Raw genomic sequence first — 21,961 nt, 5'->3', positions numbered from 1 at the left:
CTGATATAAGTGAATTAAAGGGGTAGGAGCAATACCCTAGTAACCAGCAAAGTTAGAGTGACCTTGTTTGCTTGTTCATTAGAAATGGGAGGGGAGTGGAGGGGGGAAGACGTTATTTTTGTAAAGTTAGAATGTTTGGAGTCTTTGCTTGGGTTGTTTTTGGACAGTAACAAAGTACAAGGTTAATTTGTAATAACATTGACGGTTGATATGAAGTCTGACAGAAAGCAATTTCTTTTCTCCATAAGAAAGATACAATAATGAATGAACCAACAGAAAGAAGATAAAATACAAAAAGAAAAAGACAAGACTTAAACATGGGATTATTCTGAAGTTTTGCCAAGGTGATGTTTCAGACAGCTTATGCTATGCCACCTGAATATAAACCAGGCAACATTCTTTATTGCTAAAATAAGAAATTTTTCAACTCTGCCTCCTGATTCTTGCTTATATAAATCTGTGACTTTCTGCCACCGTTTTGAGATGACTGGTCAAAGCATATAGGGTGCGTGCATTAAAACAGCAAGTTGTAATAAGGCTCTAAGTAATTTTAACCTAATGTAATAGCAATAAATCCTTCTTTGGTGAGAGGGAACAGCCATTCAAACAAAGAACAGAGTATGGAAACTAGAGCAAAAACCTCCAGCTAAGTCATTGCAAAAAACAAAAAATGTCCTACTGAATCAAGTCTCCTATTAGAGACTTCAGATAAAAACCTTGAGCTCTTTAAGTTGGTTCTGTGCAGAATCTTTTTTCTGCTAATCTGTAAATTGGTTGGAAAGACTTTTCCTCTTCCCTTGTGCCTCTCAAACTGAAAGTCTTTTGTGTAATTTAAGGGGAAGACATAGCAGGAACAGATATATGTTTAGGAGCTGGAAGGAAAAAAGATTAAGAACTGGTAACAGTGGATATGTGCAATGCTCTCCAGCCTGGAAAGAAGTCCAGAAAGAAACAGACAGACTGGAATTATAGAGTAAATTTAACTAATTAATCTTTGGTTGGAAAAGATATTTCAACCCTAAGGCAGTTAAAAATAGTGCAAATCCTGGAGTAATGCTATTTAAACGAAGGTTTCCAGACCTCCTTACATCTAATACAAGCATTTGAAACCAAATATATAAAAGTAATGATGGGTGCCTAAGGCATGATCTTCCAGAACTAATAAATTTAGGGTGTTCAGACACAGTACCGTGCACAGACAAGGTAAGTGGAATTGACTGAGAAGAGATGCAAATGGCTCACCACTTTGTCTCCCCATCCTAACAGGATGGGTTTTTTTCCTTCAACTGCCCAAAACACACATAAGATGTTAAAGCACACTTTGCATTGTAAGAACAAACAAAAGAATTATTCACTTGACAGCTCAAAGAGTATGGAAAACAACCATGAGAAAGCTCCTGTCCTTCAAAATTTGAAAATGGAAGTTGAAAATGGCTACTGTGAGGAAGCACAAGCACAAATTAGACCTTGCCAACACAGTTTGTACATACCAACATAATTATACTAGTAAGCACTCATTTATTTACCCAGAATGTTTTACCATAGTATAAAAAACAGAAAATAAAAATTTATTCTGACTTCCAAAATAAATTCTAAAAGCATTAAATGAACACCAAAGTTAGCCGATATTATAAATGATATACTCCAGATTAACTTATCAGCAAGTACTTGCTTGGACATTCACGAATTAATACATATCAATGAAATTGTTTGTGTTTTTGTATTGTTCAAAAGTCAATAGGAAACAGGTATTTTAGCCAAAAAAAATCTGTCATTAAAAAGTTTAAGTAACAGATACTTAGCAATTTACATCTGTTAACAGAATTATCTGTAAATTTTTCAAGGATAAGGTTTCAAGAGGGTACACTAAAAGACCCTAAATTACAACCATAAAAAAAATGGTACTCGAATTACAACAGTCAAAGCTCAATATAAATCAAAAACTTAGAATAGCACACATTTAAAGAAACATATTTTCCTTGCCATGAAGTTCCCCTCAGTTCTTCTTTTCCAAAGAGCTTCACATGAAAATCTTTGTAATGCAAAAAGGGAAGTGACGTTTCACTACAATCAAATATGTATTTGAGGTTTTTTATATAATTGATTTCCAAGAAGGAACATTGTGGGAGTATATTTGGATTCTAAATGATAAAAATATCTACTTGTTTAGAACATCAAGAAAGACAAAAGAGGCAAGATATTATACCAAAGAATTGAGTGTTCCTCACCTTGAGATTCACTTGAGTTTTATTTTTGCACTTCTAATTGAACTTAAAGAAACAAGGCACTAATTACCTTGAACTACTTTTGTGATGAAACACTTTTTGGCTTATCCTTGAGCAGGGCAAGAACTGTCACTCCAGTGCAAATGATTCAGGCTTTGTTTTCAGAAAGACTTAAAAAGAAAGCTTTCATAACTATAGTAACATGGTTTTAGTTCATTTGACCGAAGAAAGCTGGAAGTATACTAATGAACAGAAAATTATATATTTTTTTACAAGTAACATTTTTCCCTAGTAATATCCATTTTGATCTTAATTAGAGACAAAAGGATGAGTTATTCATTTTGAAAATTAAGACAGCTAATGCACATGTTTTACATGTTCAGTTCCTTGCCAGTTCTTAGAGAACACAGACTCCAAGACACAATTAGATTTCCATATGTGAGCTCACATACTCCACATAATAACAGAAAACACCTAATCCAGTGTCATGAAAGGCAACATTTCCCACCATGTACCGAGTTGACCGCGTTGCATTGGGCATGAGGGGAAAGCCAGATGTTGGTTTTTTTTTGCGTTTTCAAATAAAAGTCTTCCACCCTGAACATAACATTTAGTTTATGTGAGCATCTATGACACTATTCATATCAAAAGCACCCAATCCCCTCCTACATTTCTTGCAGGGACACCAAACTTGATGGTTTCATACAGAGTAGATTTCACAATCCACAAAGTGGTCTTGCCAACTATACATTCAGCTGTTGATTTCATCTCCAGATTACTCCCTTAAGGACAAAGATATTAATCCCATAATCCCACTCCCATTCACACTGCATCTCAAAGTTCTCCTTCCCAAACACGGGTGTGATCAGCTCCATGGTACCACCTCCATGAAATGCTCCATTGAGAACAGGTCAGCTGAGGAACAAGTCTGCCTGCCTCAGCATGGTCAATGCAGACATTCTTTCCATTCTCCTGGCTCCCGTTTCTCTCTCCAGGAGAATAAAATTTGTCACTATACTGACTCTGTGCTATTACTGCTTATTTTTGAACCCTGTCATTCCCCTCTCCCTTTTTTTTAAATTAAAAAAAAATAAATAAATAAAAATTCAAGGTTGCCTCTTGAAGTAAGCTTGTTCTCACTACTGCTAACACGTTAGGATTATGAGTCTGTGAGGATATAACACAAAATTATTCCAAACAGCAGGAGGAAGAATGAGACCAACAGCTGTGTTTTTGAGGCAGACCAAGTAATGTTCGGACACAAAGATTTCCTACTACCCAAACATAGAGGCAATTCACCATTCCGCTATGTGCTTTTTTTAACAATTTGCTGTTTGTTCCACAAACAGATATGCTGTTCAAGCAGCATGTTCATTTATGATAAAAGATCGTGAAAAGACAGTAAGAACATCAGTTTAGAAAAACAAGAGTTCTAAATAACATTAATAATCTACTCAGAAAAAGAGAGATATTTAAGAACTTCAGCCTTTCAGATGTCACAGGTGTTATGAATACGAGAGTGGTAATGTCACAGAGATATTTCTGACAACTTCTTTTTTCCCTGGAAATATAAAATCTTTTCTGGAGATAAAAATAAGACAAAAGAGGCATGAATTCTTTTTTTTCTTTTTGAAACACATATTTTGATAATAGTTACCTATTAGACATAAGTAGAAATTCACTCTGTAATTTCTCTTTATTATACCTGAAATTAAAAACACAGCAGACGAAGAAACTAAATCAGAAAGAAAGCAATCTAAAAGAATTATTGAAAACATATGTAGATCATCACAGAGAGAGCAGAAATTATTCTGGCAGCTGTCAATGCTGTATACAAAAAAAAAAAAAAAAAAAAAGAGAAGAAGAAAAAGAGTGCTTAAGTGTACCTGGTTCCTCTCGTTTCTCTTAAGAGTTAGGAAATTATCACACTGCAATAGTAATATCCATGACCTTCAGGGCTATATTCAGTTAGGGGTTTGTATAGTGATTAGGTATATGCAGAAGGAGCCGTGTAGGCTAACCCAGAACATGATGTGGAAATACCACATTTCCAAGCACAGCCCCCACAGCTAACTATGGGAAGTCAAGGCCACAGCTTGCTCCTCCTCTTTGCACACCTGCTTAGCATCCACTCCCTCTCCTTTTCATAGCTAAGTAATTTCACAAAGATATTAGAAGACGTCAACCTGAATTTCAGAGATACAAGTTTAACTCAATACTTGCCATTTGGTCATAACCTTTGATAACTTCAGATTAATAACAAAAGAATAGCCGTGCCATGTCTGACAAAAGGTCTGCGTAGCCAAGTACCATTTCTCCAGCAGTGGCCATACACAGATACCTAGGTAAAAGGCTTTGTGACGAAAACTATGGTCTTGTTAAAATGCCTCCGGCAAATATGAAGACTCCTCTCTATTTTTCTGCACTCTGGAAAATGGATCAGGCCCTCTGTAGACACTACTATTATTTTAACTTGCTTTGGCAAGTAAACCAATGTTTCCTGATCCTGCTTTTACCAGAGAGTACTACATTCTTCAAAGGTAAAACGGAAGAAATTAAAGGACTGCAAGAAAAAACTGTCACAAAAGGTATAACAAGAGCCCGTCTGAAAAAACAGAAGTGAAGTCAGTGAAGCCATGAACTTCAGTTTCTCAGAGACTAAAGCTTACATTTAGCTGGCTTAACTGATCATGCCAGTCAGTAATTTTAAACATGACAGGCCCCAAAAGCAGCCAGTTGAACTTTCAGTGTTAAATCGTGCTTGGGAAATCTACTTTCCAGTTGCAAGCATGAAGACTACCACAATGAGTGCAATTTAAGCTAGCAACAAGAGTTATTTGAACTAATTTTTAAAATGTGACTCCTAGTCCTTATGTTCTGAAAGATAATGTTACCAGTTTGGTGGTTTTCTTGCCTCTGCAGAAAGACTGTCAGTGCATAGGCATGAAACTAACATGATTTTACCCCATTGCATTTGCAGTGCTTACATATAAATGACCAGAAATACTTCAAATTAGCATTGCTGTTGTAGGAAAGAATTAAAAGTGATACAAATAGTCAGAAAGACACCACAGCTATTTTTAGAAAACATACAATATATGACAAGATTGAATCAGTGGAGTTTCCCAGACACATACATGATTTTCACAAGAGATGGGAGGGAAAAATAAGAAAATGTTTCCCATTAAGGTGTCCACCCAGAAATTTCCTAGTAAAGTCTCTGGCATCTATTCTTCCCAGCAGGTGCACAGAAACAGACATGGCTGGTCAGCTTCAGAAAGGTTAATACAATTACAAGAAACTTCAACTTCCACACCATTTCTTGATGCAAATTTAAAAACTGAATTAGCAACATCAGTAAAAGTTCTTACACCTCCAATATCGCTCCTAAAGCTGTTAAGACAGAGATCTTGCAGACCACCAAAAAAAAGAGAATGTGAAGGAAGTAGCACCCTTAATCTCGCAAGTGTTCCTTGTCAGACTTCTCTTCAGTCTCAAAAAAAGAAAAAAAGGAACAGGTAAGCTTCTAAGGAGCGAAAGAGATCTTCAACACCAGTAATCTCCATTAATTGGAAACTCTATCCTCTATCCCTGCTCAGGAAAACAAATACACTGCTTGCAAACAGAACTAAGAGCACCACCAGGTGTGTTTGCCCACTCAGAACTTCCCTTGGCTGACATTTTAAGGTATTTATAGAAATATAGTAACATCATCAAGACATATATATACAGATGTATAACATCAACTACACACACACACACACACAATATACACACACATATATAGAGACACACGTATAACATCAACTATGCACATAGATACAAAATATAGCCACGTACACAGCATTTGTTCCTTCCCCTTCAGTTTCTTTTTTATTCCATTATCCTTGCAAAATTAGACATCCAGAAAAAAGGAGCTGATCAGTGATTGTTAAAGCCCTCCATGCCATAGAACTGATGACAATAGTTGGAGGTAGGGAGGAGGAAAGAAATTAACTTCATATTTAAGGATGTAAAGTATTGCCTGCCCATGGTTCGGCTTCATCCAAAAAATCTGTACAGTCCAATTTAGACTCTGTGTAAGAATAGTCATGTCTTAAGACACAGATTCCGAAACCTCATTGCCTACAAGCACTGATGATCTCCAGGGAAAATTTCACCAAATTACAGAAATATGGAACACCCTTATTAGAAAAATATTTTAATAGGTAACTTGGGTTTTCTTCAAGCCTTCATGAAACCAATTTAGTATTTGTCAAATAATAATTTAAAAATCTTACCTGTTTTTTTCTTGAAGTTGCCTTGGGCAACAGACTGGCTGACAAAACGGATGCGAACGGAGAGCAACACAGCTCAGGAAAAGGATTTGGAATTGATGGGATCTCCAAAACACTGTCATCTTTCTTTGTTCTCCTATTTCAACAGAATACATAATAAAAAGAGATAATTACAAAAAATGCTGTTAAAATTACAGTAACCAACTACAGTGCATGCCATACTAAGGCACTAATGCCACGATATTTTCTCGTTGCAGTAATTAGCTTTTTTGTGCAGTTATTTTTTAATCAGTAGGCTGAATCTATTAACATATAGTGCTTAACTCTACTTGAAAGCAATCCAAGTACTCAGCTCTGAATATAAAGTTGTTTTAATATGTGTAAGTCTTTGCAGACTACGAGCATGGATATATTTATATTGGCTCCTCAGGACATTAGTAAATATTTTGTTGTCCCTGTGTTCATGCCATTCCCTATGTACAAATATTACAACAGCAGACGCATGCAACTTCTCAGGAATACTTCCCAAGTACATCACAACTATATATTGAACAAATTGAAACTTTTTTTTTTTTCCCCAGGATCAGGAGTCGAAGTGATTGACAAGACAAAATAGTGCAAAGCAAATGAGCGTATACTCATTTCCATCTTCAATTACTTTTGTATCTGAATCTCCATAGCTCCATCACAAAATAAATGTCTCAGTAGTTTCAGGTGACTTAAATATATCTGTGTCGTAAATATCACCAAGCAGCACTTGCAAGAGTTTGGAAGCTAATCGCTGCTGTACTTGCTGAAGAGCTCCGTTAAGCACTGGTTTAAAGTGCTGCATTAATAACACGGTTGGCTAAAATGCTGGGCACATTACCCTGCATGGTTTTCTCACACGGCAAATATCAAAGAGCACTTTTTCTACTTGATTTCACTTGGGGAGCAGCACCCAAAGCACCCCAGGTATTTGACTCTGCCAGCGCATAATGAGATTTCTCTACATGTGTGAGTTGATGACTCCAAGCTTAATGTTTAACTTTATTACATTCATTATTGTCGTTTGAGATTTCTCATACTAATTGGTATAAAAGTGTGGAAAACCATCAAGGTAAGGTAACAAAGCGGACTGACGATGGTTTTCTTTCTGGAAACCCACACAGCACATTCCTTTAACGTGATACCCAGCATTAAGAAGGGGTGAAAAATAGTGTATGCAGCATTTCAATATTTCCTAAACTTGATCGGATCGGATGCTTCATAAAAAAATAAAATAAAATAAAATTTGGCTCGCAGTTTCCCGGACTAAAAATAAAGATCAATGGCTTTCAGACTAGCCTCAGGGGTAACAAACACAGCGCGCACATCCCCAGCAGCAGCAGTGACAGCAGCATCGCTGCGGTGAGGCAGCTCTGCCCAGCGCCGGGGGAAGCCGCTCTGACAGCGAAGTAGCGGCTCGGGTGGGCTTGGCGAGGCGGGATCGGCAGCGGCGTCCCTCTTCGCCTCAAACTGGGAAACCGCTTAGAAATAAAAAAGGGGAAAGAGACGGGGGGAGACGCACCCGCGGCAGCAGATGCGCCGCACGAACCCCTCCCGGGGCACCATCATCCCACCCAGCAACTTTTCAGGGCACGTTTCGGGACCGGCAGCCCAGCGCAGAGCCCTCCCGCCCGCCGTTAACTTTCCCCTCGCCGCGTGTCCCAGCGCCGGCCCCTCGGGCAGTGCCGCTCAGCCCCGCCGAACAACTCCCCGAGCCCCGGGCAAGGCCGGGCCAGGACCGCCCCGCCGCCGCTTCGCCCCCTTCTCCGCCCCGCCCGGTGCAGGCACCCCCAGCCCCCGGACGGCAGCGGGCAGGGGCCGGGGCCGGGCTGGCGGCGCCCTTGGGACCCCGGTCTTACCTGTCGGGGGGCGGCGGCGGTGGGTGCCGGCCGGGGGAGCGCGCCTCGCCCCGGGGGCCGGGCGGCACGGCGGGCAACGGGGCGGCCATCGGCGGCGGCGCCGTCCCGGCAGCGCGGCAGGCACGTCGGCGAGCGGTCCCGGCGCTGCCGGGCGGAGGCTGCTCTCGGTTGCGGAGGAGGGGGGACGCGGCGGGGAGGTGTGGGGGGGGGAAGCGCCGCCCGGGCGGCGAGCGGCACCGAGCGCCTTCCCCGGCACACGCCTGCGGGCGGCGGCGGGGGCGGGCGGCGGGGAGTGGGGGGGGGGGGGGGGGACCGACCCGTGCCGTCCCGCCTGCCTCGCCTCGAACCTGCCCGGCCGGGAGCGCACCTGCCCCGGGGGGCGGCGGGACGGGCCTGACAGGGGGTCGGGGAGGGTGCGGGGATGGGGAGCCCCCGCTCCTGAGGAGGCCGCCCCGGCGGGCAGCCCCCAACGGCCGTAACGGCTCCCAGAGCGCCGCGAGGCTCGGCCCGAGGCTTCCCCGCCCCGCTGCCCGCGCGGTGACCGCCGCCCGACGGGCCCGGGCCGTCTTCTCAGCACCACACAAATCATTAACTGAGCCGCCCGGTGCTTCTGCGAGGTCGGGAGTTGGTGCCTGTGCCTTGCAGAAATAAAAGATGAACAGAGCTGGGAAGTAAAGGCGTTACCTTTGTGCCAAGCAAGCAGCTTGTGGGAAAGCTGGGTGCCCAGCTGGGCCAAGGATGCGGGTTGAGCCGCGGCTCCTGCGAGCGCAGCGTGGGCAGCTTGGGCCTCAGCCTGCTCTGCTGCGGCCTGTGCTGCTGAGGAGCACGGCTCCTGCCCTGGTGTGTGTACACGCAGCCCTGTGTGCCGGTTCCACGGCTGTTTATACCAGTGTCATACCGTTACCAAATAAAAATCCCCCCTCGCTGTCTGAAGAGCAGTTACACATCACTGAGCAGAAGGGGTAAAAGTGCGGAAGTCATTGGATCTGGTGGAGAGGTGAATAACTTGAGCCTAGCCCAATGCCTGGCAGAAACAGCTGTATGGAGAAACCTGATTTTATTCGGCTTCCTCAGAGGCAGTAACTGAGAATACAGAATGTCTGGGGACACATGTGCTTTTCTGTTTTCCTGAGCCCACTGAAGAAATCCTCACACGCACGCCAAAATTTTCAATCAGAGAAAGATTTTTTTTTCCAAAATAGTAGCAATACGCACAGTTTTCATTTTAGCTGAGTTGCAGATGATTTTGCAGGACATTTGTTTTCAATGAAACTAAGGATTCCTTGTCTTCTAAACAGTTCATTCTCTGTTATGCTGTCAGCCAAAGTGTGAGCGTGAGTTGATTAAGAATTCTTATATACAGGGACTGGCAAACATATCTGGAATTTTACACTGTCGGATGATTGATTTGATTTGTTTGTTGCTTGCGAACAGCTATCTTTTTATACATTTGCACAGGCCAGACTAATTTTGTCTAACTGATTCACTGGTGTATATATACATGGCATGTTAAACTTCGCTTTCTTCAAAAGAATAGAAGAAAGGACAACTGGTGTGTGTGTTATAGGTAGAAAACTGGGCTCAGGAAGAAATAAAAACCTTCAGGTGGCAATTCCATGCTGATACTAATCAGCATTTTAAAAGTTTAACCACGAAAAGAAAATATGTTTTGACTTTTCACCCAGTCAGTGCAACTTATTTCATAGCTGCAACCTAACATACATGGTAGGTTTTTGCGTCTTTGGCTTAGTCATGTAATTGGTTTAAAATGGCAGGCAAATAAAAAAAACACAATTAGAATATTAACAAACAAATTAAATACTTCTGCATTTCCAAATAACTTTGCTACAATTCCAATGAGTCATGACAGCAGAAAAGGAAAAATCAACAAAGATGTAATGCTATTATAATTTCACTTGAATGTAGTAATTTAAGAAAAAAAAAATGACTTTAAAATTTTTAATTTTTCTACTTCTCATAGTCTGATGCTTGCTGCTTCCAGTGCTTTCTGTGAGAATAGTGCCGCACAAGAAAATACAGTCATCAAAACACTGAGGTACAGAAAGATCTAAGTGATTGCTCCAGAATAGAACAGGAAACATTGCATAGGTGAGAATGTGAAAGTTTCTTCTGACTTACTGTTTCTCTCCTTTCAAACAATTGTAAGAATAACAGTGCCTGAACTCTACGAGTTTTCTGAGAGCATTTGACCTAGTCTCTGTTCAAGAGTAACCTTTTTTAACTTTTTCTTTGAACAAGTTCAAACCCAGTCACCTTTGATGACAATTAATAATGTTGGTATTAAAAGGCTCACAGATTTTTGCTATGCCCCAACACCAAAATACTTGTTTACAATACAGTTGAACTGTGTGACTTGACTTCATTTTTATCATAAATGCACCTAAGCTGCCTACTCTTTCGTACTCTGCTTCTGCAGCACAATAGCCCTCATTCTAAGACAATTTCTCTAAAACTAAATTTCTGGGCATTCTTCAATCCTCAACTCAATAGATTTGTTTTCTCTTTAAAAATTTTTAATTTTTAATTTTTTAATTTTCTGTTAGCCCTAGTCATATCCAGGTGTTTATCAAGTAAAATAAAAACTACATATCAAAAAAAAAAAGCACAACAGATTCAAGCTATTCAGTATGCACCCCACTTTCAGAAAATCAGGCTCTCCAGTTCTCAAAAGCCTGTGTGCTATTTAGAACTACAGCACTTGATTAATGTGATAAAATTATGCCTTTAATTAGAATAAACTTTCACAGTTATTACTGACAAAGTGAAAGTTTAAAAAATCCAAATTATCTGTGATTATCTCTAAAAAATATGGATTTTTTATTTCACCCTTCCACACATTCCCCCTTGTTTTAATCAAGGTATTTTGAATTTGTTTTTGTGGCCTGATCCTAGAAAGTTTCACTATCATTTCTTAAAGATGGTTACACTAAGAGAAATAGTAACATACTTTTACACCATCTTCTGTCATAGTAACAGTAGCAGAGGAAAGGATTCTTTCTACTGAACTGCTAGGTTGGAGCAACAGAACTAGCTAGTTATTCCAGTGCAAGGCTATAACCAGGCCCAAGTCTTGTTTCCCAATGTAAAGTTTCCTCTACAAGTACCCTAATGTGAACTGCATCAAATGTAATATAGAGGGTCATCTTAAAAATAATAATAATAATACTTTGTCCAGTAAAAAATGGCATTCCCCAAGATGTAAATCTGAATTTGTAATTTATGTGTCTGTTACATCGATGCATATAGAATACACTGAACACAAACTAACTTTTCTTGTTTGTGGTCCCGACACTATGAACTGTGCATCGTTCCTCATTCCTGAACATTTTGAAAGCTCATTTTTAACTTTGAAAACTGGCCCATCTGCTTGGGCAGTACTTCAAGAGAGCCAAATTTATCCTATGAACACTCAGAGATATCAGTATCTAACTTCTTGGCAGTAGTGCATAACTCTTTGAAAGTTATCTGTGGTTGAACGTTTTGTAGGAGTTTTGCCTATTATTACAGCGTGCATTTAATGTTAAGTTTAGCATTATTGTTGAAATGTGTACCTTCGACTGCAGATAGGGAAAAGGTTCCAAGGGATTAAATCAGTACCACCAGTCTCAGTATTTTCCAGAAGCTGCTCTTCACCCTAATCTGAAACTCCCTCTGCATGTACTTACACAAACCACAGCACAGTAATGCTGTGGTGCTTCCCCCAACTTAATTTTCTTCTTCTGCTCTTACTGTTGAGAAGAAGCTTTGTGCTCTGTTTTGTTGTTTGCTTTGGGCTTGGGATTTTTTTCCCCATTGAAAGGCAGGAACACTTAAGTGTACTTTCATAAGGAACTTGAGTACAGGGGTGGATTTTATTGCTGTCTTTGACAGGAGTGTTTGCTATTTCAATAGCAAGTTCTGTGATTCCCTGTGACAGCTTTGTCCTCAGACCAGAACATCTCCCTTTTGGAATTTTCCCTTGAACTGTAACACAAGAACAGAATTAAATTCAGTGCAGGGTTTTGAGAGTGATACCCTTCAAGTCAATCAAATCAAAACAAGAGCTTATGATTTCTGAAAGAGGTCTTTGTAGCTAAAACCAAATAATTAGGTTCGGTATAGGGTTGACTGGGTGTCATGTAGGACCTGTGAGATGCAGGTCAGACAACATGACATACTGGCTTCTGCTTCCTCAGCCTGAGGTTGTATGATATCGATCATTCAGCAGCATCTACAATAAAATGTGTATTAGGTGATGTGACCTGCACTGGCCAACCTTGAAATTCTTTAGGGCATAAAGTTCCTTTCTAAAAAGAGAGCACTGTAATAGTACAGGGTGAACATTACATATGTATGGATTACATTGGCTAGGTTTTCATCTAAAGGGTCTAACTCTGCTAGACTAGATGTAGTCTGGGTAGTTGTGGATGGATGAACCGCATAATATACTGCTACGGTTATTTCTGGAAGTGAATAGTCAAGTCTCAGGAAACCAATGTAGCCATGCCAATGCTTGTGTTGATAGCTTTGTAATGGAAGAAACATTTTTCTTTGAATACATTTCTCTGTTCTTAATTATCTCTTGTAAACATTTGATAATTAATGTTTCATTAGCACCTCTGGAATAACTACTGTGAAGAGTGGACAACTTTAAACGTCAATAACAGAATATTTAGTAAAATTTAAAAAGTGATATTTCACAACAGCAGAGTATTGCTGATACTTTTTACAGCCCTTTTTCTAGAACTTTGCCTTATACAGAAAACATAATTTCTGACCTTATATACCTTCAGAATATTTTACACAAACATATAATTACTATGAAGTGAAGGGTGCAGGCGACTATGCTATCTTGTACTCTTTGTGTTTATCCAGAATGTAGAAATTCAGTGTCTGTAATGTCAGTTGTTGGAAATCAGATTCAAGGTCCTTTAACAGTAGTCATTTTGTAGAATGGGAAATAAAATGCAAGCATTAAAAAAAAAAAAAAAAAAAGAAAAAAAACGAAAGGAATGTAGAGCTAAAATGAGACTTTTTACAAACAGCCACACTACTTCTAAATCACAGCCATTTCTGAGCTGCTGCCAAGGACACTGAAGCATTAGTATCATTAGTACCAGACAAAGCATATCTCCTGATATGCAGAATGAGGAGGGGAGATGTGGAGTTATTTGGGGCAAAAAGGAACAACCTATCTGGTCAGCCTCAAGTAAGATAGCATTTCACTTTTGTTATCAGAATAACAAGGTTGATATAATAAATTTAAAGACAATATTAATTCTGTATTTTGAAAAAAATACATATGTACGGTGATTCATTTACCTAAATGCAGGGATCTAGTACCAACTTAGATACCTATTCTACCTTGCCCTAGGAAGATATGGGTTTCCTGTTCATCCTCTGTCGTATATGACAGCCCAGTGTGTATGTTTTAGAAATTCTTGGACATTAAATATTTCACCAGATATTTGTATTTAAGTGCCTGAATTTTACTCACATTGTTTCTTCTTTGCTTCTGTAACATGCAGCTCACAATAGACCATGCATGACTTTATGAAACTAAATGAAAGTCTAGTAACCTCAGACATGCTGCATTGTAAAATTGGATTTTGGTAGCTTTCATTAGATCTAAGAAGGTTTTTCTCTCATTCAGGGAATAGTAAGAAAATTAAATGTGATTGTGTACATAACTTGTGATGTGGGGAGGAATTTATCTCTTCCAAAATCGCTGAAATAACTTAGCCTAGATTTGCGCCCTCAAATTTGCACCAGCCCTGATGCAGCAAAGCAATTTCTAAATCAACCTACCTGTGCTTGTGCAATGTAAAATGCCTTGAAAACGGGCTCTGAAATGGAAAGCTTTGATGAATCTTAATGATGGAGTAATTACATTGCTCCCAAATGACAGAAGGTAAAACAAACAAATGCTTATCTGGCCAGCTGGAATTCCTACGGTACTGCATCTGTAGGATAACATATCTGCCACTATTTTAATACATCGCCTGGTAGGGTATTTAGTACTCTTGGAATAAATTAATCCCACAGGATTTACACAAAGAGTATTTGCCCTATCTCAAGAGTTTTTTCCAAGAAATCTATATTCAAGGAATGCAGTATTCAATAAACCTTTGAAAAAATCAACCTACTGTTCATGTTTTAAAAGCATTGTGCTGACTACTTGGAAGTTATTATATTAATAGGTTATTAATGCAAATGTCTGTAATTCAGGAACCCTATCTAACAATGACAATCTCAGCACTTACTATGAACCTAATTATCACAACATCAGTACACCTAACATTTTAATGTATTTATTCCCTTCATACGGATGAGTAAATGTTTGCATCTTTATGTGCCTGAATATCTTTAAAAATTAACCCTAAATGGGCGTTTAGAACATCTGACTTTAGACACTCTAGCAGGGCAGCTTGGTCATTTAACACAGAGGCATAGAACTTCCATGGAGAGAGACAGAAGACTCCAGAGATCAGCTGAAAGCACCTAAGGCTTTTAGTGTTGACAGCCATCCCAGAAGACCTTTTGGTTTCCTGTGACTACACTGGAAACTTAGGGTGAACTGTCTGACTTAAGCATCTCAGGTAGCTGTTAAAAATTAGACAATGCAATTAATTTGCTCCGTGACTTTCTCATGATCTAATGAAATTTGTGGCTGAGCAAGGAATGCAAACTGTGAGTCCAAAATTAGTTCTCTAGCAATCAGGCCATCCTTCTGTATAACTATAATGAAGCTTTCTTGTTTCTAAAAATAAAAAAGCAAAATATATTAATACTTCAGTACTCCTGACAATAAGCTTTAAATCTGGTCTAAAAGGTGATCCTCCATTGAGCTGTGGAAAAAGGTACATTTTCCTTTGCTTTCAAGTTTATTGAAGCTGTGCGCTGCAGCTGTTTAGTAGCCACTCTTCTTTCATTTTAAAAGCAATTTTTTCCTAATAGTCCTAATTTTACCGTTACAAATAGCACAATTTCAAAACACTGAGTATAGGCATCCTACTGGTCCACTTTTGTGTATTTATGAAGGAGACATTACATAAGACATGAATAATAACGTACAAAATAATGCCAGAGAATAGTGTTTCACTCAGTGGTCCTCTAAATTCTAGTAAGTCAAAAGAATCTTACAGAATTTTCCCTTGGAGGGGGAAGGGAAATGAGAAAACTCACTACTGAACATGTTCATAAATAATTTGCACCTGACTTCAAAGAAAATTAACATCTGATGTATCTGAAGCATTTGGGCAACAGGCATGCAAACTGAGATCACATCTGAAATTAGGAAAATTAGAGCCACTCAACATTTTTAAATTCAACCTTCAGTGTCCTCAATCAGTTTCATGAACTTAGCTCAGTCCATTGTTTGAGAATTCAAAGATGATAAACCAAGTCATGTTTTTTTGTTTGTTTATAATGTTCTTTGGACTTACTTTATGAAACAATAGAAATGTAGTTTTCAGACTCCTAAGCCTCTTGAACTTTCATTGTATCATCCAAGAAGAACTATTGAACTGATGTGTTCCCTTTTCATAAGTCAGGGTTTTTATAAAGCCATGTTAGACACAGAAGTTGGTATTCTGTCTTACTGCTGGATTTCTGTGCTACTGGATCACTCGAGATTACCTACCCATTCCTCATAAGGAACAAGCACACAGTCACATTTCTGTCAAATTAGCCACAGTGCATGATAAAGAATCTGTAGTGGCTTTATGTTTCTATGTTGACTTTACGCAAGCTGTAGGAGGACAGACAGTATCTGATCTGGCATAAAGCCTACTGGTAAAAATTCAACCCACCAAAACTCTTAACGAATTTGAACCAACGAAGTGCGTTTGTGGATGTTTGAGTCCCATGGCTATGGCAGCTCTGATCAAGGCCTTAAGTCAATTTTAGCCTGTTGTCAAGCCGTGTCAGAGCCAATACTAAGCCTCTGACCAAGAAATCAGACTAAAGCCAGGTTGTGTCACTGAAGGTGACACATGAAATGCCCTAACTTTGCACGTTTGCCTAACTGTGCATGTTAGATGGTGCCTTAACTGAATTCCAATTTACATTCTGCAAACCTGCGTGGTTTTAGTGGGAGAAATTTTTCACTGTAGCTGGAAGTAGTCCATTGCATACTGCATTCAGCACAAATGTAATTGCAGTTCAGCAGTTGGTGAATTGAATTTTTTTTTGCATGGGCTGATTTGCTTCATTGCAGCTTAGATTGAGGCAAAAATGGATGTACAGTTTTCACAATATTTTGATTTTCCATGTGGAGTAAGAAGCCATCATCTAAATACGAGACTCCCAAACATTCTACTTTCAAAGCAGCTTTAAAAGGTGTATTCCCATTTCTTTTATTAGCACAGTCTCTTCAGAACATTTCTCTTTTTGTTTATTTGAAAGGAAAATCTACCGTTAAGTGATTTGTTAAGATGTTTAAAACCCATTTTCTACAGATAGTTTGTCTGGCTCTCAAGCAAGAACGTAGGCTTCTATTATAACATATTGAGAGCTTTTAAAACCAAAGCAATTCATAATAAATTTATTCAAATTGACACATTTCTGGTTACAATCTCTTCATTATTTCTTCAGAGTTATGAAACATGAATTATATCACTGTAACCACACCACCAGTCAAGGAAATCTAATTTGCCATGAAGTATGTTTGTATAGTCATCGTGTAGCTCAAGGCATACATCAGATTATTTCCTTGTACTGTTTCATATATTAGTGTTATTCCAAAGCCTAGAGTGGTATTATAATCTCATCACATGTAGTTTTAAAAAATATTCTTACACAGGAGGCTCTAAAAATACATAGCTACATAACAAATTAGAAAAAATTACATCACTAAAATCTATTAGACATATATCGAAGTGTATTTCAGATTATTTTATATATTTCAAACACTCTCTGTTTAAGCAGTACATGTGTTTTATCATTGTAGCTAACCAACTAGCCAGTATTATATTCAATTCAAATTAAAGCTGAATTAAATTAACACAGCGTAGAAATCCTGAATCATGAGATTAGAATCATTAAAATGATCAACATAAATGAAAAAAAGACTTTTTAAAGCAAAATGAAAAGGTTCTCCATAAGTGTTTTTTCCTCTTATACTTGATTTATTAAATTCTTCTAACAAGAATGAAGTGAATTATATATATATATATATGTATATTAAAGAAGCTGATAGCCTCTTTTACAGCTTCTTAGGATGGAAAGATTTTTTTTTTCTCTCTCTCACTTTGCTGTCAGAAATGAAAGCCTGAGCTGCAATTATTAAAGGTCTGAATTTGCATTTTTCAGCAATCCAGAGAAATGAGAGCAGTTATTGTTATGATCATTATCAAGTTCTTTGTCTACACATCTTCTAACAAAGTTGTTGGTCAGCTGTTTGTTAGATGCCCTTCCAGTTATCAGATAATCTCACAGTAGATCAAAAAGAACAGCAGATTAAAATGATAGCTTTGTATACTCACAGATGGTAAATCCTCTATAAACTAAAGCAACTGGATGCAGTGCCTAGTGCTAGCAGCTAGCGCAGAAAATTTACAGAAGCTAAAAATACAGTGATGGATTTATTTGTTAATAGCTGATAGGAGTATGTCTCCAAACCTTGTTCTCTCTCCTAATCCTTCTTGTTGAGACAGCAAGGCTAGACAACAATTTAGTACTAAAAACTCCCCTAAGCCAAGACCTCTGAAGCTTATTGTACCTTGATGAGCTAGTTGAGGGAGAATGTTAAAGACACAAAGGCTCTTGATAAGACCTTACTGGCCTGACCTGCCAGTGAGAGGGAATAACTTGAGAGAATAGAGCTCAGATCCTTTCTGGAGTAGTGGGAGAGGCTATCTTCTCTGCCAAAAATCAGTCACCTTCAGATCACCATTTAACAGAGCTGATTGAGTAAAACAGGCCACCTTTCTCTGTGAATGAATCCATACAGACCTGCCTTGGACCATCTCCAAAGCCAGCTCATGCATAGACCTTCTGAAATGGTGTTCTGAGACATATTTGCTATAAGCACCTGACAGGAAAAAGTGAAAGCCAAACAGAGGTTTACTGTACCTAGGGAGAGTTGAAGTATGAGTATTTTATTTACAGTTTCACCTGACAAAGCAGATTTACTTGTTTTTCTGTTGTCAGATACCTGCTTATCCCTAGTCTTAATATGGAACCAGTGTGGAAAGATGGAGTCTCACATAGTATCCTCTGGTAAGTAAGTCTCTGCCCCGTCTCACTGCAAAATCTGTTGTGGCAACAGTTACTGTGAAAGACACTTCACAAGCTCTTGGTCCACCCTGTTGTGCTCTACATGTGCTACAAGTGAGCCATGGATGTGCTAGAAGGGCCTCCCCTATAAACAAGAGGTGGTATGGCACCGTGGTGAGGCAGGCATACACAACTCTTCTGAGTCTGCTGCACGGACGCGGACAAGGCATTCTGACCTGGAAGGCCTTCAGAACTGCTTGGCAGCAGTCATATAGAGCAGTTGAGGTATTGCCACTGTTTCCAGAGTTCAGGGAATTAATGCTTTTCCAGTGTCCGTCTGCGGCATAACTAAGGGAAGAGAAATAATTTAACAGGTACTGTAACTTGTTTTCATATTAGGATTCAATTTTTCAGAGAGTAATAGTGAGAATATATCAAATTGTTGACCCTTTGCAGGCAGGCTTCAACATAAATTAATTGTTGTGTAAAAAACTGAATTTAATGTTTACGATGCAATTTGTCACTGGAATGGAGGCTCAATTAGAGTCTCAATGATTTACTAAAGACATTTTAAACATAATGTCCAAACAATGCTACATAAATTAAACATGATGTAATTGAGTGCAACACTAAGTGGCTCATCACTGTTGATTCATGTGGAAATCACAGAAATTTTACTGATCGTTATGCATTCATTCACTATTAATGTAGATACCATATGTGCTTCCATAGGGATTCTACTGTTACTCAGCATTCATTAAGTTTTAATGTACCATTAAGAAGGCATCAAAAGACTCATTTAAAATACCACCACGAAGGTAGTTCATTTAAAGAGAGTTAAAGAAACATACTTCACTTTAACATTGAAATACAAAGTAAGTTAATAATGAATCAGCAAAAATATTTCAGGAAAAAAAAATGTTTAATTGCAAACCAGACTAGAAAGAATATTTGAACAAAAGTCATTCTCCCTGTTCCAGATTTCTGGACAGCTGGCTGTATTTCTAGGCAAAAGTGCTTGTGCAACTACATGGTCTTCACTCACCTGATGCTTTACTGAAACCTTCAGTAAAGTGATTCACTACAATGAGATTATTATTTTAGAAAAGGGAAGAGGGAGTACAAATTATGGCCAGATTGCCTTCCACATTCATTTGGTGGTGGATGGGAGTGAAGGGGGATGAGAAAACCACAGCAATGTTAGTAACATGCCAATAGCTCCCTCTTTTTTACTTTTCTTTTTTTTTTTTTTTTTTGCATACTAGGTGTGATGTACATCTGCTAGCAAAATGTTTTTTTTTTTTCAGGAATGAACTCTAACATATCTCAAGTACCACATTGATCTGGCTAGTTCTCCTTCCACTCAGAGTCATATAGAGGTATAGAGGCCCTGAGCACATCCTCCCTGTCCTCCTATTGCAGCTGGTGACCTTGGAATGAGCTCTTCAGAGAGCTTGGTGGCGAGGCTGTGGTAAGGGCTGCTCCTTCCTGGGGAGCTGCTTTTAAGCGGAGGCTCTAGCACTTTGTCTCCACTTGAGCAATGCACAGTTCTTGCTGCACCACAGCTGTGCCTTTGCTTGGTCCTGGGGATCCAGACCTAGAACCACAGACTTTTTCTCCCTCACGACGGACCTGTCTGGTAATCTGGACTCTTAGCTGAACCTGGCTTCAGTCTCCAGGCCTGCCCTGCTCCCTCCCTTAGAGATAGTGGGACAGGATCCTAATCAAAAATAGTATGGTGGTAGTGGATTTCAAAAGGTGAATAATTGCTGTTAGTGCATGAAATAAAGACAATAGAAATTCCTATCAGAAAAATGGACTGAAATTTCATATATAAAGGTGGTACACTTTAGGTGCTAAAGAAATATCATTATTGTAAATTGAAACTAATGAACAACTATTACCACAAGCTGAGCTATGAATACATTATATCCTCAAGTTTTTAAACTTCTTGTTCACTGTCTAGTTGAAAAGATCATCTGTGAATCAGATGACTGCATCTGTGATTAAATACAACTTAGCAAGGTCCTGTTCAGCTGGATATGTAGAACCATGACACACAATCATCTCATAAACTGCTGATCGTGTATAGAAGATAGGTGTATACCGCAGGTGATTCACTACAGAAAATAGCCTTCTTTCATTATTTGCCATGGAAAACTACAGCTGTTAGTCCACATCAAAGAAAGAAAAGCCTCATATAAAAGCTGTGCTGCATGCCCGTTCCAAAGCAGAAACATGGACATGCCAAAACTCTCGAGAAATCACACTGGTGATTTCCTTAGGGGAAGGTATGGGAAAGGCTGCAATCAAAAGGAGGCAAATTTGAAAAATAAATGCAATGAGAAAATACCATCTGCCCACAACATTGAGAGAAACAAACATAGGGCATGCTCAGACCTGTGTTTTGACCAAACATCAATTACATCTTAGATAAAGTGACAAAAGTGTGTAAGTCACAAAAGCCTGTGGTACAATCACCTATAGTACATAAGGACATGAATGGAGAGACAGTATCAACTGTGACTGGTGAATTAGTGTCTCCATCAATAAATGAATCAGAAAATAAAATTAAGCTAGCAAGTAGAAGTTTACAAAAACAATGACAAAAGAAGGTTCTTCAAGTAGCGTGTGATTAAACCAAGAAAACCCCTGGCACGTAGTACTGTCACTGATCAGAGTTTACAAGAATTGAAAGTACAAGTAGCCAATTCTTGAACAAAAAACTATTTAGGACTATGAAGTAAATAGAAATCTCTTCACTTAGGCATTCTCAGAGTTAAGAATTGTTGAAGGCTGATCATACCTTGGGTAAGTATTACTTTGTATGTGCTATAAGCTTGTATTATTCCCCCTAAATTTCAGTTTTTGATCATTGTTAAAAAACAGGAAACAGACTAAATGAGCCTTGAGTTTGACCCAGTACTATAATAATAATAATAATAATAATTCTTCCATTATGCTTAGAAGTTGGAACAGATTATTGCTTGAAGATACCATGATTAATCACTTGCCTAGGTATAGCAACTGTTTTGTGTTGAAACATGGTTATGTCATCCTAATCATACCTTTTTTTTTTTTAATTAAACCAACTCCATTCCTTTAGTCTTCCTTGACATGTTTTCTAAAGGTCTTATAACTCATCTTATTCTCTTACTCATCCAAACTGCCTTCCACCTTTAGGTTATTAATCTAAAATACCTGCTTCTTTTAAAAAAAAAAATTCATCTTCTGAGACAATGTTGTTCCAGCTACATTCCAGCTTGATTTCTGCTGTTAGTTTCCCCACTGATCATTAGGCAACTTATATTTCCCTTCATCACCAAATCCTGGTTTTGAATGAATCAACTTAACT

The 21,961-nt window shown here is 38.8% G+C and overlaps 1 protein-coding gene and 1 long non-coding RNA gene across 14 annotated transcripts in view; one reads left to right on the top strand and one right to left on the bottom strand.

Annotated features, from left to right (window-relative positions):
• Positions 1-9,209, bottom strand: part of GRB14 (growth factor receptor bound protein 14) — a 66,272-nt gene extending 57,063 nt beyond the window's left edge. For 12 of the 13 annotated variants that reach the window (XR_010832450.1, XR_010832449.1, XR_010832452.1 and 9 more), the window contains exons 1-2: positions 8,389-8,659; positions 6,506-6,638 (exon numbers count right to left, since the gene is read on the bottom strand). Coding sequence is in view for 6 of the 13 variants with exons in the window: in XM_066999753.1 (XP_066855854.1) it covers positions 6,506-6,638; positions 8,389-8,477 (222 nt within the window). In the remaining 7 variants the exon portion in view is untranslated. Of the gene's footprint in view, positions 1-6,505; positions 6,639-8,388; positions 8,660-9,072 lie in introns of those variants that run through there. The other variant, XM_066999762.1, reaches the window with a different exon arrangement.
• Positions 9,210-9,252: 43 nt separating this feature from the next.
• LOC106029944 (uncharacterized) lies at positions 9,253-20,071 on the top strand. The gene is made up of 4 exons (XR_001203436.3): positions 9,253-9,385; positions 10,370-10,497; positions 18,541-18,609; positions 19,914-20,071. It is a non-coding gene; the product is annotated as an uncharacterized lncRNA (long non-coding RNA).
• Positions 20,072-21,961: the final 1,890 nt, after the last annotated feature.

This window comes from Anser cygnoides, chromosome 6 (genome assembly GCF_040182565.1).
Source record: "Anser cygnoides isolate HZ-2024a breed goose chromosome 6, Taihu_goose_T2T_genome, whole genome shotgun sequence".
In the NCBI taxonomy this organism is placed as follows: domain Eukaryota; kingdom Metazoa; phylum Chordata; class Aves; order Anseriformes; family Anatidae; genus Anser; species Anser cygnoides.
Note: the sequence above shows the minus strand (reverse complement) of the source record. Positions and strands in the feature narration are given on the sequence as shown.